The 16,597-nt window shown below is 42.6% G+C and overlaps 1 protein-coding gene and 2 non-coding genes across 4 annotated transcripts; 2 read left to right on the top strand and 1 right to left on the bottom strand.

The window, feature by feature from the left end:
- Positions 1–1,949: 1,949 nt before the first annotated feature.
- On the bottom strand, positions 1,950–13,555 carry prox3 (prospero homeobox 3). Of its 2 annotated transcripts, XM_085758939.1 has the most exons (5): positions 8,770–10,677; positions 8,595–8,696; positions 7,458–7,570; positions 6,973–7,078; positions 1,950–4,002 (listed from the first exon to the last, which is right to left on the bottom strand). In XM_085758939.1, exons 1-5 carry the CDS (start codon positions 10,675–10,677, stop codon positions 3,829–3,831), a joined length of 2,403 nt encoding a protein of 800 aa, XP_085615065.1. In that variant the 3' UTR covers positions 1,950–3,828. The 2 variants fall into 2 exon arrangements, 1 of the variants encoding a protein (XP_085615065.1); XR_015034185.1 differs by lacking the exons at positions 1,950–4,002; positions 6,973–7,078 and adding exons at positions 11,134–11,226; positions 13,509–13,555 and having other exon boundaries at positions 8,595–10,679.
- On the top strand, positions 4,312–4,385 carry trnai-aau (transfer RNA isoleucine (anticodon AAU)). The gene has a single exon. It is a non-coding gene; the product is annotated as a tRNA-Ile (tRNA).
- On the top strand, positions 6,256–6,329 carry trnai-aau (transfer RNA isoleucine (anticodon AAU)). The gene has a single exon. It is a non-coding gene; the product is annotated as a tRNA-Ile (tRNA).
- Positions 13,556–16,597: the final 3,042 nt, after the last annotated feature.

The raw sequence follows: 16,597 nt of genomic DNA on the forward strand, positions 1-16,597 counted from the left end.
AACTCTGACAAGTCAAACTTTATGATGTGTTAGAGGACTAATTAAAGTGTCTAACCATCATAATTATAACAACTGAAACGGTAAACACAGCTGATTAACCCAAAAAATTACCGCTCAAACGAATTTACTTTTCGTCACTGAAAACAGGTTCTTGAGTGTAACTCGGTCAAAGTCAGACATATTCTTAAGCTTTTTTGCAGTTCTGTTAAGTCCTGCATGATATACATGCTGACCAAGTTAGACATGTCAGACTTGTATGGGCTCGGAGAAAATCGCTCTGTTACTTTCGTCCTCCGTTACTTTCGACCCTGCTCTCCCCTACATGTTACAGCTGTTTTGCGCTTCATTTCAACTAGTAATTGAATATCCTTTGGGAGCTATTGGAGGAGAAAGCAAACAGAATAATGCAATTTACTAATTTCCGCAAATTATCAATCAACAAGTCTTAAACCTTGGCCTCAAAAACACAATGTTCTATTAATTTCACCAGACCAGATAAAAGCAACGGTGCAGCAATAGTCAACTCACCTGTCTGCAATGTGACAAATGGCACGCTTAAGATCAAAGGGGAAAAACTGTTGATTTTCAGCGATATCTTTAACTGTGTTGTTGTTTTCTTTGTTTGTTTTTTCAATCGGCTGCTCTCAGTTCTCGCTCAGTCCAGCTGCATGAAGCGTCAGTCCTGTGGTCCAGTTGAGTGGCTCCACTTTTTTAGTTTCAATAAGACACTGCTTCTCCTGAGCTCCACCAGCAGCCTACTAGTGCACGTCCGATTATAAATGTGTAAAAATCGTTTTATTTTGTCACGCTGAAGGCCTGATTAACTTGGACACTGGCTCTCATACAGGCTCATTTTCCTCGGGTCAGGAGTTGGTTTCATTCGATACCCCAGTGAGATAAAACCAGAAGCTGTGGGAAGCAGCAAGAAGGGAAAATGAATGGATGAGTGGGATGATGAATCAGCTTTGTGGTTGTGTACAGTTATATGCATCTGTAAGCACTGGTACCATCTACACACCTTTACACCTTGGCACCACATAGGGCACCAACTGTTGATATAACAGTATTTAATAATCATAGAGTAGACTATTAGAGTAGTAGGTGGCCAGACTTCAGAGGTTGGGCTACTTGAGGATTTAGACTAGAGGCATGTCATCCTGGAATTAGTGGTGGTGACTGTGTGTGAATGTGTGTTTGATGGCCAGAGTAGTAGCTACTCCATTCCCAGAGTGCTTAATCAAACCTTGTGATCTTATGTCATGAGACCATGCCGTTTTAATGTATGTGCCATATACCAAACACCAATTATAGCCGTGTATAGCTTGTGAAAAGACTTTAAGATAAAACCTTTACTTGTGCTATAGAATATAGATTATAGATAGAGCCTTTATAATCTTTGCCTAATTTATAAGTGGCCTGGATAATAGCAAGAATGGCTGAAGTCTAATCTGGATCACATTCAAATATGGAGAAAGATAAAAATTTAAAAATTTAAAAAAAAAAGAAGAAGCTTGTTGGGGAACGTTTTAATTTATGTTGCATCTGTTGTGCTCATTTGATGAATATAAAAACAGCAAGCTAAAACTAGAGTAAGCATCCGGGTTTAACCAGGTCCAGTGTGACAAGAGTCATTCGCTACCTTGTTAGTTTCCTACAAAACTCCTGTGGTTTGGATAAATTGCTGACATACCAGAGAAACTGTGTGTATGCGTGTGTGTTTGTGCTGTCTCAGGTGGTTAGACTTTGTCCCGGGCTGAGCCTCTTACAAAGCCATCATCCAAGTATTAATATCAGCGAGAATGTGTGTGTGTGTGTGTGTGTGTGTCACTGCAGTAGTGTTGTTAGATTAAAGGCTTAACATATGATGGTATTAGCGCGGGCTACCAGGAGCTGAACACCAGAGATGGTGTGTGTTTAATGTGTGTGGTGTGAATCCAGACATCACACAACACCAGCCTGGCATCACTTTAATTCACTGATAAGTTCAAACGTCAAAATTCACCAAAGTTTGAATGAGGCACAGATATACATTAAAGAATAGAGTATGTACAATATAAAAGAGAGACCGATAAAAGCAATGAAAGAAAACATACAAGATAACGATACAAAATTGAAATATAGGAAACATGCACTTGAAAACACAGCACAGATAGTTTACATGTGGGCTCGTTTTCACAGAGCTGTGGTGAAGCCAATTGAGGCCTCTATCTGGGGCAGCCCAACATATCCAACCAACATTTTCATGAACTGGAACTCGTGTGTCCTCTAAATAAGAGTCATGACACACAGCAGATAGAGTGAAAGTCTCCTCAATACCCTTTTGGAAACAAATGTCATATATGCTAATTGTGCAACCAGCCTATTTAGTTGAAGCATCACATTAAAGGAATACAAAAAACATAAGTAATTATTCCAACGAGAAAGAGTACATCAAGGAAACAACAAAACATTAATTTAACCATTTTAAATTCAATATATTGTCCCTTTTGACAGAATTTTAATTACAATTTGAATACATTGCGCCATCATGTACAAAAGCTTTATAATAATGTAATATTAAACATAAAGATGGATCCACAAGCAAAAGAAATCCACTGACTGAAACCACTGACCTGATAGTCCTATCAAACAAGGGTAGCTTTATAACCTTACAGTAAACCAAATGAACCGATACAGTATGTAACATTAATTCCTAGAAGAAAGCCAGATTTCTCAAATGGACAGAAAAGTGAAGTTCAGATTAACGCAATCTTAATCGTGTCATGGGAGTTGGAGAGAAAACAAGGAAAGTGTCCTCACAGCCAACACGGAAAAATAAGAGCATCTAAAATGTAAAAGCTGTGGGCGACGCTGAATGAATGAAGATGGTGGTTCAAGACTCAAGACGACAGCAGGAGTTCTAGTAAGGAGCAGTTGTTATATGTGACAGTGAAGTAAAACTATGAAGACTCCTGAGAGACTGAAACGTGAGGTGTGACTGTTAATGATTCCACACCATCATTACTGCTTTTCCTTTAACGATACTACAGCTCCTCTGAGTACGAACACTGCACGGTGGAGAGAGATGAGGGGAATGGGACCAATCTGAGAAGCTTGTTATGCACTCAGGTATTTGAAGTATTCATCTGTCAGCAGTCTGCTTCATTCCTGAATGGATGCATGAAATTATATTTCTCACCAATTACAGTAATTTACAAGAGACCAGGGAATGCATATCGTGTTTTATGTGAGCCACTGACATGAAGCCAGCGCACAGGTCACAAATTTGGACGACACATCTGAAAACGGGAGCTGTGTCATGGTGACGCTCCGCACACCAGTGACTATGCATATTTCCAAGCATGATTTTGAAAAACCTGTCTTTTAGTTCCAGCTCTGTGGCTGCAGTTTTATCAAACCTGTGTCGTGAGCAACCCTGATTTCACAATGCAGTTCAGTGGTGAAGGATGTTTGGAGAGGGAATTCCTGCTCTGTCCATTTTAATTCAATGGTATGGTCACGTTCTTTGATAAGTGCAGTCACAAGACTCTTATCACAGCACTGAGTGTTTCAGGCTACTATTGACCCTGTGCGTCTGCCCATTTGTGCATGTATGTGTCTTTTCCTGTACAATATGTCAAGCAGAAACGTGAACTTTTTTTCCCAAAATGAATGAATTTTGAATAACCAAACTGTGGAACCAAATGGATTTCCTCACACAAGTTGTCACGGTCTGAAATGATACAGTTCAAAGATGCTTCTAAGTAAATCCCCCTTCTTTCAGTAGCCTAGGTTTGTTTTTGTACATGCATTTGTGCATGTGTACACCACATCAAAGAAGGTCCCTCATCAGCCAACGGGACAACCAGGCAGTCTGAAGGCATCTGGGACAGGGCTATCAAGCTTACAGATAATTTTATAAATCCCTTTCTTCCAGCAGGGGTCGCTGTCTCTCCCAGTCCAAATGGCTGAATAAAACTCCCTCAGGGCCACCTCTGCCACCTCGATAAACCTCTCTGGGACCTGAGGAAAGAAAGCTCACAGTCAAACATCTGCAGAATTCAGTCTGAAATAAGCTTCACTCTGTAAGAGGCCAAAACCCAAACTATACCAGCAAACAGTAAATATATCAGTCATAGTAGTTTCATACCGTCTGTTATTAACAGTGTGTAAGTACAAAGCAAAGTGCAATTAGAGAGAAATCTTAAATTATAACATGAAAGTGTACTATTGATGAAAAAAAAAAATCTTATATGGAGGATGTATATGAAATGTTGCCTAGCAGAAACCGGTCTTTTAGTATGTTACAGACCCACGTGACACTGTAAACATGGCCGGTTAGCTCAGTTGGTTAGAGCGTGGTGCTAATAACGCCAAGGTCGCGGGTTCGATCCCCGTACGGGCCACAAAGGTTTTGACATCTCATGAAGACATCAATCATCCCAAAACACTCTCACCTCTCCGCCTGAAAATAACGATACTTCATGGTAATCTCATCAACTAACACCGTTCAATCATCATGCTCACTTTCATGCGTGTGTCTCAAAACTGTATCTGACAATTTAACATGTTTTTAAAAATGAAATGATGCTTAATGGATCATTTACTCCGTGCTTTTATGTCACTATTATGTTCCGTTTCCACGTTAAGTGGTAGGCTATTGCGTGTTAGTGATCATCCATCTATAGAGATTGCCAAGACACGTGACCAACTGGGCGGCAACGTCATCAGAAACGCAAAGGATTGTGGGTATCTTTGGCCAATTTCCCCCGATCTACATAGCGCGCTAGACATGGACAATGTAAATAATAACAAAAGTACAATAAAAAACAGAATTAACTGGCACAATGCAGCGGGCAAAGGAAAACAACAAAGAACCATACCGCCTAAAACTAAATCCAGCCGCAAATAAACGATACGAGGACAAAATAAAGACAATCAAAGGGCTGGATCCCTATGAACATGGTGTGGTCCGCTGACATTAACCTGCTGCCCAACTTCCAGCACCCATATATATATAATTATTACACGGCTCTATTAAATGCTGCTCTGATTGGTCCAGTGCTGCGTTCTGCGGTCTGTTATTTCTGTATAACGGACCTTCGTCATGTATAACAGACCGTTGCTAGGGACGCCGCTCTGATCAGCGCAGCACAGAAAAGAGAAACTATGCAGGATATTTACCTTGTGTTTCATTTTTACCGTCATTAAACAGCGTCGGACTAATAGTGATGTTAGAGATAAATGACTTGTAACTTGTTACAAGGAGAGTGGAGGCTCCTTCCACATCGTGGCTGGAAACCAAACCTGCTGATCAGAGCCTCTGACCCGGTGTCAGCTCTCCTCTCGTCTCGGTGGCACCGCGGCTCCGCGACACAAACGCACCCCGTAAACAGTAAAGTTAATCTCTTGTTTATGACAGATACGACTACACACAATACACACATCTTAACACGTGTATGGTAATCCATCGATCCACTGATTGATTATCAAAGGCTTCAAATGCACGAACGGGAGGAGGCTCGGCAAAACAGCGGAAGTGACCCGGTCTTGCAGATTCGCTAAATGCAATTTTAAATCGATGAAAGTCGTATTTTGATCAACATTATGTTTCAAATTAATTATTTCACTCGTAAACCGTGTAATAAGCGGGATAATGTACAGTTGGTCGGTTGTTATGGAGAAATAAACCCCTTCATGTTGAATGAAACCGGGTTCCATACAACCTGTCGGGTTTATTTCTCCATAACAACCTCCGAACTATACATTATCCCTTACTTATATGGTACTAAATGTAACTTTTTGCCCTGTCTATCGTGCGAACGACTGTTGCAGTTCACAACACAGCAGGTTGATGGCATCTTCAAACCAGAGCAGTAGATATTTGAAACTAGCGTTCTTGCCTCCACAAATTCAAAGTCTGGCGCGTTTGTTTGTGCCAAAGTTTCCCACAATGCTTTGCGTTCCCCGCCGGGAATACGTCATGATGACGACACGCTGGCAATCTCTATAGGACAAGTCATCAGACTAACACCAGAGAGGTCAAACCAGCCTGACATGTTCACGTGCAGTCATCACTGTAGTAGCCTGTCTCACTAGTCGTGCGGCTCCACTCGTTAGAACCGGGCTGTGCACCTGTAAAGCTCCGTGTCTGTCGCAGGGTCGAGACAAAACCAGCGACAGACACACAGCTGCTCAAACCGCTACCACACACTTTCCACCACACGTTTTCCCCACAATTCAATTTTTTTCAAGAACACGTGACTTTCTATGCATGGCCGGTTAGCTCAGTTGGTTAGAGCGTGGTGCTAATAACGCCAAGGTCGCGGGTTCGATCCCCGTACGGGCCACAAAGATTTTGAAAACTACCCACCATAAACATTTCATATGTTTCAGTTGACACTGTAAATGTCCCATTCACAATTACTCAGTTATGTGACAGTAGTCCCACTCTGTCCAAACATATCACCAGAAAACAGCGTTCTCTGTGCCACCCTGTCCACATTTCATCAGTGTACATCCCAACATTTACAGGTGCATACAACAACAACATGAGTGGAATTTCATTGTAGCACTCAGAGCTCCTCATCATTAACCAATGGCAGTGTGTCTTTCTGGAAACATTTTCCCTGATAGTCTGGATAACCTTGCAGTGTCAGTCAGTACACACAAAAGAAATAATTATCTGAACTGTTGATAGTGTGTTCTGTTCTGCTCTGCTTTGGATTCTCATTTTATTGCATGTTCAACTGCAAATCATCTTGCATTGGATCATTTAATTATAATTGATAAATATCATAAGAATTATGCAATATTCATTACGAAACCTTGAGGTGCTGCTGTTTTGACAAGAAACAATTGTACCATTAAAACTTGGACCTCATCAAATTCAAGGTTTTTATGGTATTATAGCTCCTGTTCAGGGAATATATTCACAATTAGCAAGATGAAAGCTATGGCTGCTATGGGAAATACAGACTCATGCTTGCTTACCTGGTAGACATTACTTTTGTTGTAGTGCATGTTGAGTATGCGATACAGCTCAGTATCGCGGCCCACTCGCAGCTGACTCTCTCTGCCCAGACGAGCTGCACCATCCCTGGGACACCAAGGTAGACAAACACATTAAATTCAACATAAGTGATACAAAATGTGTAGTGTAAACAGTATTCTTTTGTTTTTGTTTTTTTATAATTAACAGTGATACATAATGGATTCACACACACAATTTTCAGTCTGTACTATGATAGGAGAAAGAGAAGTTCCAGTATAAACTGGTCAAATTATTATTTAAGAAATAACAAACATAAAACAACATATTTGTATTTTTTTCTTTCTATAAATGACCAAATAAAGGTTGTCAAAGTAAAAAATTCAGCACCGACATGTTAGCTACAAAAAAAACAAAGAAAACAGTCAAACAATGGAAATTTAGCAGCAAATGAGTTTAACATGAACCAGTGCCAACCCAAACCAACCGAGTGAGAGCCTCACGGACTGCCTGTCGTGCAAATCGCTCCATCTGGATGTAGAAGAACTCTCTGAAGTTACTGAACCATTTAATCATCTGGGAGGTCACACAGCGGTTAAACTAGACAGTGAATAGGAAAACAGCAGGAGAAGGAGTGAGCTGATAAGGACTGCAAGAGAGGCAGGGTGCTTATGATATGAATTCATTTAGCATTTACTGACATACTGATTTAAGGGTTTTTGATAGTGAGACACTTTAGCTTATGATTGGTTAAAGACAAACAACTATTCAGTCAGACAGTCTGATCATGGCTTATAGGAAATAAATTGGTATCAACATACATTTTAAAAAACATATAGTATATTATGTATTTATATATTGTATATGGCTATTAACATGTTGCCACAGTTATTTAATTAGTTGCTATTATATATAATAATTTTATTACAATGAATGATTACTGTTCAATTGTAAATTATCTTTTTTGGTATATTTTCAATATTTTGAATGAAATACTTCAAGTTCATTGCCCTTACTAAAGTAAATGGAAGGACTGTCCTTTTAAGAAAATATATTAAAAATGGATGTGAATTCATGTTATGTGATAGCCTGGGTATACCCATGCTGCCTTGCGTGTGAATTTATTCGCTCTTCAAGTCAAATCTCAATCTACATTGAGATGAGGTCTGGTGTTAGCCAGGCTGTGATGTATAAGCAAAATATATATTATTGCCTCGGTCATTGACAATAAATATTACATGTTATGTGCAAAATTCTGTATTTCTCTCATTATGTTTGCAGTCATTTAACATTACTTTTATTAAGTGATTCAAGTTTATTTACAAGATGTGTTATAACCTATTATATCCAGTGAGGTCTAAGAGATCTTTCAAAGGACTTGAAGTGGATTTTGGACCCTTCTGTATGTGAAATATATTATTTCATAAAATAATTGAATTACAGTGTTGGCGTTATTTCTTTAAAACCATGAATACTGGATAATATATCAATATAATATTATTGTTGTTGAAAAAGAATCAGTCAAACTCTACTGACTAAGGGCCAAGCCACAGACTTCCTGTTAACTCTGGCTTTGAATGAAATGTGTGAATGTTGGTCCGTGACGGCAACAGGGTACACACACCTTGACATCAGGGAAGTAGGTCTTGAGTGTGTTGGAGCTGGGATAGCGTGCGTAGAAGAACATGAGCTTGGCTTTCTTCAGGTGGCACGGAGACAAACCCTCCTGGGTGTACACATGAGGCCAGTCAAGGAGACGCACATGTACTTTATAAACACACACAAACAAACACACACACTCCCCCCTTATTCCTCCCACTTTTACGACAAAAGGATATTCCCCCCGCCGTCAGGTAGAGCTCTCCTCCGTCCATCCCTCCTGATCTCATCCCACCATCTCCTCTCATCCCTCGCTCCCTCTCTCTGCCTCCGTGAGCATGGCGAGCGAGGGAGGGGTCCAGGTGGCCGAGCAAGGGGATCGGGGGAAAGGAGGGGTGGGACGAGAACTCTAGGAAAGGGTCGGAGTTTAGATAGTCCTTACGGGACGGGGGCAGGTGGGGGAGCTGGGGGTGGTGAAGAGAGCGAGAGAAGAGCTGCTGCATGGAGTAGTGCAGCAGGGGGAGTGGGAGAGGGGGAGGGGGAGGAGGAGGAGGTGCAGGGAAGGAAGAGGAGGAAGAAGAGGAGGAGGAAGAAGATGGATGGAAGGAGGAGGAGGGTTCCTTGGGTTGGGAAGCTGCAGGTAGGAGGGGAGGGTGAGCAAGAGGAGGAGGGCGAGGTAGGGAGGGGTGATGCATGGAGAGGTTTGGGTGAGAGGGGTTTAGGTGGGTGGAGAGGGGCGGGCCGAGGAGTGGGTGGGCCTTGCGGATGTCAGGTGACCTCTGAACGGCCAATGGCATGGTCAGGTCTGAGGGCTCGGCGCGGTGGGACTGTCCCGGAGGCCCGGCGCTCCCGTTGCTCATCTTCTGGAGCTGCTTCTCTCTCTCTCCGTCCTGCCCCCCCATCTTCTCCTCCTTGCCTCTCGTCTTCTCCTCCCCCCTTCCTCTCGTCAACAGTCCCATCCACACTCCGCTCTCCCTCCCTCCGTCGTTCCCTCCATCGGACGGGAGGAAAGAGATGGCGGCTGGAGGGGAGGAAGGAGTGAAATCCGTTGTTTCGGTGTAGAAGCGCAGCACGCGGTCGATGACCCGGGCCACGGCGCTGCCCAGCTCCAGCTTCAGCGCCTGAGCAAACTTCTGCCCTCCTTCCTCGCCCTCCTCTTCTATCCCTCCATCCCAGTCTCCTCTCACCAGTCCTCCACAGTCCAGCCACAACCCCGCTCCCTCCATCATTCCCTCCAAGTGCAGTCCTCCTCCTTTTCCTCTCTCCATCCTCCCTTCTCTCTCTTTTTGTCTCTCCTCTCTCCGCTTATGGGAGTGGAAGTTATCAAATGGAGAAGCGGAAAGAAGGGAAAAAGATTCTTTCTCCATTTCACCACCATCAATGTCCTCTTCGTCATACATCCCCTCTGTGATGTCCTCCTCTTCCATCATGCCTACATCTCTCTCTCCCCTATCTGTTGCTCCTCTGTTTCCATTTCTGCGCCTCCTTTTCTTCTCCTCCTCTGCCATGTGCTTTTCCCCAAAAGCCCTCCATACCTTCTCCTGCAGGGCCTGCAGTCTCTCTCTTGCCTCCTCCAGCTGTTCTTTCAGCTCTTCCCTCTCTCGTCTCTTACCCTCCCTCCCTCCCTCACGCCTCCTCCCTCCCTCGTCGGCCTCTCCGTCTGCCTCTCCATCCCTCTGCCGGCTCTCCAGCTTCATCCTCTTCACTTTCAAGACATCTTGACTCCACTCTGCTGCAAGGGCAGCATCGCTGTGCCTCTTCTTAACCTCCAGTAAGCTCTCCTCTCCCTCCAGGACCCCTTCATCTTCTCCCTCCATCCTTTGCTCCACCTGTTCATCCCTTTCTCCTCTATCTTCCTCCACATTTCTGTCTTCCAGGTGCCTGTGTGTGTTCAGGTTTGTGCTGAGTTGCCCTCCGATCCTCCGGGATGCTCCACCTGGCTGGAGGAGGTGATGAATGAGGGGAAAGCCCGGAGATCTAAAGGCAGGAGGAGGGCGACCCGCGCTGGGCTGGGGGTGACCTCCAGAGAGATCTGTAGAGCTGAGAGTGGGAGCAAATGTATGCATCTGTGGAGCAGAATCACTGAAAAGATCGGTGGGTGAATCCATCACTGGGGAGAGAGACAAAGAGAGGGTAGTGACTATTGATGTTGTTCTACATAAGTGAAGCCTGTGAGTTTAGCCTACATACATTTTCACTCAGTTCAAGGACACTTGAAGGACAAGTTTATTACTAAATGAGAGATAATAGGAATACTCTCTCACTTGTATGTCTATGTCTTTACAGCCATGTTGATAGTTTTGGCTTTAATTCATGCTTTTTATTTAGAAAACCATTTATGAAATAAATGAAATTCCATTTGCGGCATTCAGAGCCCCTTATTAATGGCAATTTGTCTCTCCAAAAAAATTGCCCCTGCTAGTCTGGATAATCAGAGACCTTGCAGTGTCTTTCAGTTTAAAACAAAAGAAATAGTTGTAATCAGAGCTGCTGATGGTGTGTTCTGCTCTGCTCTACATGCTGACAGTTGAGTACAAGCACATCATGATGTGACTTCTGCTTACCTGCACAGCAAAACAGGTCACTGTTCTGTCAAAGGTCGCAGCCACATTAACTTTAACAGCAATGAGAATGAGATGTGGCGTCCTCGCATGGAGCTGAAACAAATAAGCACAGTGAGAGTGTAAGTTAAGCCAAGAAACTTGAATTCCTCTGCGGCGCCAACAGTTATTAAGAGGGTTGATATTCATGGCCTTCAAATGTGTCATAGGAAGAAACAGCGTCCTGCAGCTCTGACCAAAGCCCGGTGGAGGACAGACAAAGAGGGTGTTAATCCAGGTCAACAGGCTGGGGACCAGGTTATGTGCTGGTGGTGCAGTAGGTTAACATCTGGCTCATGATCTTTGTCACATATCACCCTCGTCTCTTAACGCTATCTTTCCTGTTTCTCTCAACAGAGTGGACGTCTAAGAAAACTGAGGTAATCATAAAAATACATGTAACAATATGGAGGGAGGTAACTGTGTTTGGATGTGGCTGTTGGCACTGAGAGAGAGTGGTAAAAACTACAGAACGCTGTTTTCTTTACATGTTAATGGAATATTTAAAACACTGACGTTATGTGATTCTTCATGGCTACACACAATACCTGGAAAAGCTAGTAAAATGGAGAATGGTGAACGGTAGGTATGTCACTGTTTAATCAAGATCAAAAACAGACAACCCTATTCCCTTTTTTTTTTCTTTTTTTTTTAGTACCTAACCTCCTTTCCCTCTGGACGCCCCTTTCCCCCCTTTCCTTCCTCTCTATCCCTCTCTCATCCTCTCTTCCTCTCCGCTCTCCGTTATCAGTTCAGGCAGCTTGTTAAGCACTGTTTGATCAGAGTGTTTACCATCAAACACACACTCTCGCACACCACACATACACATTCGCACAAAAGCAAAAGAGGCTTGAGAGAGGGCTAACAATGGTCAATGGTCCTTGGGGAGGGAAATCGAGTGAGAGCAGCATGTATGTATCTGTCTGTGTGTTTGTGCATATACGAGAGTGTGTGTTAACAGTAGTCCTACTTAGCTTTGATAACACCCCTAATCCACTTCAGATGGATACACCACCACTCTCCCGACAGAAAGATGGACGGATAAATGGACAGATGTAAGGACAGACTGGGAGAGGTACAGTAGGTGGACAAAAATACAGAAAATGTGAACACACACACACATATACACACACTCAAAAACTATTTCAGGCCGATTGAGACAGACACAGATAGATAGATAGATAGATAGATAGATAGATAGATAGATAGATAGATAGATAGATAGATAGATAGATAGATAGATAGATAGATAGATAGATAGATAGATAGATAGATAGATAGTTCATAGGTCCCCTGGTGCAACATGAAGAGAATAATCCTCCTATAAATAGCTAAATATCAATTATTCAAATGCCCTCTCGTCTCTACTATAATACAGCCCAGATGGCAAACCAGCCAATGCGCTTATATCAGGGACAGATTAGCTTTTCAAAGCCCGTGGAAAGCTGCACAAAATACAAACACTGAGCAATGAAAATGAAAGCTATTAACCAGTAGATTAGACTTAAGAATGCTGCTGCTGGGCTGATGAGGCTGTCACTGGGAAGACTGACAGGAGGGGAGCACACGCTGAATTAAATACACTCAATTTACTGCATGGTATTAAATAATGTATGTCAGTAAATTCAGTAAAGTCAGACAGTAAATTATATTTGTAAATTCTAATCTAGGGTTTATGTGTTGATGAGACATGCTATCACCATAGGCCGACAGAAAATAGATCACATAAACCAACAGGTTATTCCTTTAATCTCAAATGTTGGGCTCAGACACTCTCAAAAATGTATTTTTACAATTAAAATAAATCGCATCTAGATAAATAAAATTCAACCTGACAGTAATGGAAGTGTGTGTATATGTGTGTTTATAAAATAAGCTGTTTTTTTTATTTTGTGTACCTAAATATGGCATATAGATCTTTGTTAGTCAATTGTCTATCTATCTATCTATCTATCTATCTATCTATCTATCTATCTATCTATCTATCTATCTATCTATCTATCCATCCATCCATCCATCCTGGAATAGGCTATGTCACTTTGAATAATTTATATAATGTTTGAAGTCTCCGCGTGGCAGCATCTGCCGGTTCTGCCACGCGAGAGGAATCCGCTTTGACCATCCTCACGCACGAGCTGTCAGTTTGTGTGTGCGCGCGCGCCTGTGTTGCGTCCTGTGACTAATTGGCAGCGGTGGACTAATGTCGCAGTATGAAAGAAAAAATAAACACAGGAGCAGGAGCAGACACTGACTCTCGCGGCTTATAGAAGGCGGAACATTGAAAACATTACGTTGTGTTTGAAGTTTTCTAAAAGAGAGATGAGAAAAAATGAACTCACTCAGAGTCACAGGCAGGAGCTCCAGCGGTGTCCGCTTCCCCGAAGCCGTTCAGTCCAGTGGCCGCTGTGCGCTGTGCCTCGGTCGGCTGTGTTTCGCTGGCACCGGACGGGCCTCGGACATCAGTGCGGGCAGAGAGGACCCAGCCAGCAGCGGGTTTCCGGCTATTTCCCGTCCCCCTCTTTGTTTGTTCTGTGTTCGCTAACTCTCTCAGTTTCACTCTCACCTTCAGCCGCCTCCTCTTCCCTCTAGTTGTGTCACTGTGCAGTATTTTTTTTTTTTTTTTTTTTTTTACACTCCCTCGCCAATCCATCTATCTCTGGCTGGCATCATTCTCACGCGCTGCTCCCGGTGTAGAGTGGCGCGCGGTGGGCGGGCGGGCGAGCTCGAGAGCTGTCCACTTGACGGTCCGGTCCCTCCCATGTTGGCATGACCCCCAGTATGTGCGCACACACACAACACACATTAACACACATGCAGACACAAAGGATGCTGGTTGGATGGTTTAAATAGTGTGAAGTAATGCTAACGGATTTCAAATTAAAACAATGACCTCTTTTTGATAATTCGTGATAGCAACAGTTAGTTAGAGATGGTTAGGCTGCTTGTTCGCCCCATACACACCCACAGGTATGTAGCCTACATATGTATTGTGTGCACAGTCTACCCAGACCAACTCAGAGGGGCAGCGACGTCCTGCAAAGCATATTAATCACTGAAAGTCAGGTGGTCATTCATTAACAGTTTTATCTCTCCACAGGAATTTTCTGAGACACAAAACAGAAACTGGACACAGAGAAACAGACAATTACAATTTCGTACAGTTTGATATATGTGAAATAATATATATCAATAAATAGGCCTACACATGGTGGCCTGGGTCTAATTCGACTCCAAAAGGTGTTAACAAAATTATAGTAAACGTCATAAATCTAAAACTAAATTAAATATTTAGTTAAATAATTAAAATAAATTTGTTTAAATGTTATCACATTTTTTTTTTTTTTAAATCACAGCTTTTGGTGACTTGAACACACAGTCCTGAGAATGTAGCTGTATTGTAGGGACACTCAGGGGCTGAGATAAAACCAGAGTGTTGGAGCAGCTCTCTTGATGATTGCAGAATGAAACAGCATCAGAACACACTTTAAGAGTAAATGGACCATGTTTTGAATAAACACAGGAAAACTACCCTCTTGGTTGTGACCTTTCTGCTGCAATCTAATGTTTTTAGTCAAGTCTCATTAAAACTGCACCTATGATTACACAGATACATCCTGTTTCCAGGAAAACATTGGAGATGCTTGACCTTGAGCGGCGCTTTGTTACCTGTTGCTGGGAATGTTGCCCACGTACACCCCCTTGCAAACTGTTAACAGGGTCTCACGGCGACATCAGGGCCAGTTTCTATTCCTCACTTTATTCTGCTACTCTCTCTTCTCGTCTCTTTATGAGGCTCATTAGCTTTTTCATGAATCCGGTACATCACCTGAGTAACCTTCGATCCCCCCCCTCTCTGTCTCATCACATTTGAGTCTTTCTCTACTTCCTATTAAAAATGGTTAGGCATTGACTGAAAGGTCGCAGTTGTTATGGAAACGAGGCTGGTAACAAAAGCTGGACACACGGGTACAGAGGGAGAGAAAGGGGGGAGAGAAAAAGAGGGAGATGTGTCTGAATAAACATAAACATGCAGAGAGGAGAGGACAGGGCAGGGAAGAGAAAGTGAGAGAGGTCTGAATAAATAAAAACATGCAGCGGGAGGAGGGCAAGAGACAGCAAGGTCATGAAATGATGGCTCCATCTGCAATAATAAATAACAAAAGATAATACCATTTTTTTGTCATTCTAGGAAGACAAGTCGAGCTGCGGTGTGTCTGTGCGTGTGCATGTGTGTGAGTGTGTGTTTGGACAGAGTGGGAGAATGCAATTGATAGATAATACATGGATCTGCTGCACAAGCTGGAGAATACTAAAAAGCACAAATTGTTCAGAGAAAAGCCTACCAAAAAGCCCGAAATTGTGTGCGAGTGTGTGTGTCTGTGTGTGCGAGTACGAGTGCGAGTGCGGGAACGTCATCTCTCTGAGGGCTCATATTATGTTAACCACTTAGACCAACATCAAACACACTCTCTCTCTCTGTCATACACACACATAGGCACACTTCAGTAGAAGCATGAAGGTGCCAACCATATAAATAGGACATCCCAGTGAGAGAGATGGAAAGAGAGTGACAGAGAGAGAAAAAGAGATTATAAATTCAAAGGGGAGACACAAAGGGGTGAGAAAAGGGATGGGTGGAGAGAGTAACGTGAAAAACAGAGAGAAATAGAGAGGGCAAGAACAGGAGGGGGTGAGGACAGATAGATATGAAAGGATCAATAAATGGCATAAAGTGTATGTTCATTGATTTACTTACATGGAGAGAGGGGGGAGAACGAGGGAGAGAGGAGGGGAAAGGGAGGGTAGAAAAAGCAGGGGGTATACAAAGGAGCGGGGAGAGGGAAGGCAATGTGGACACGAAGAGTTGAGTAAAGATAAACCCACAGAAGAAATAACACAACACAGAGGCATAAAGATCTAAAACATTGATCAATATTTTTAACTACGTAAGCCATAAACCACAACTATACACAAGGCAAAGTGCAGTATCTGCATTTTTTCAAAAAAAAATTTTTTTTTGACCAATCAAAAGTGTGGCATATTCTCTTCAATCTGGTAGAATTTGATATTGGTACTGCTAAAATTTCCAGAGTTATTGGGCTTTTTATTTTTGCTGTCCATCCAAAAGCACTGTGAAACCAAGGCAAAGTGCAGTATCTGTAGCTAATACCAAGCCAAACTGCAGTATCTGCACCAAAACCAAGGCAAAAGTGCAGTATCAGCCATAAAACGGTCAAAATTGGTCAGAAAGACAAACTACAAAATACATTTAATTCAGTCCATCTTTATCTAATCAATTATAGACTTGGTAGTTATTCATAATGCTTAAACCTGACAATGAAAAACACAAAAAGCTGTTTTTCTCAGTTTGGCATTTTTACAGATACTGCACTTTGCCTTTGTAGGGCAGAGAAGGCCTATTCTCGTA

Source organism: Trachurus japonicus, chromosome 18 (genome assembly GCF_045865225.1).
Source record: "Trachurus japonicus isolate A0001 chromosome 18, Traja_1.0".
Classification (NCBI taxonomy): Eukaryota; Metazoa; Chordata; class Actinopteri; order Carangiformes; family Carangidae; genus Trachurus; species Trachurus japonicus.

What these genes read in the sequence shown, in the direction of transcription:
- prox3 (XM_085758939.1), bottom strand. Translation starts at nt 10,677, where the DNA reads ATGGATTCACCCACCGATCTTTTCAGTGATTCTGCTCCACAGATGCAT. An exon ending in GTGGGAGGAATAAGGGGGGA is followed by an intron (nt 8,697 to 8,769) that starts GTGTGTGTGTTT and finishes GTGTACACCCAG; the next exon opens with GAGGGTTTGTCTCCGTGCCA. An exon ending in ACAAAAGTAATGTCTACCAG is followed by an intron (nt 4,003 to 6,972) that starts GTAAGCAAGCAT and finishes TTCTTTCCTCAG; the next exon opens with GTCCCAGAGAGGTTTATCGA.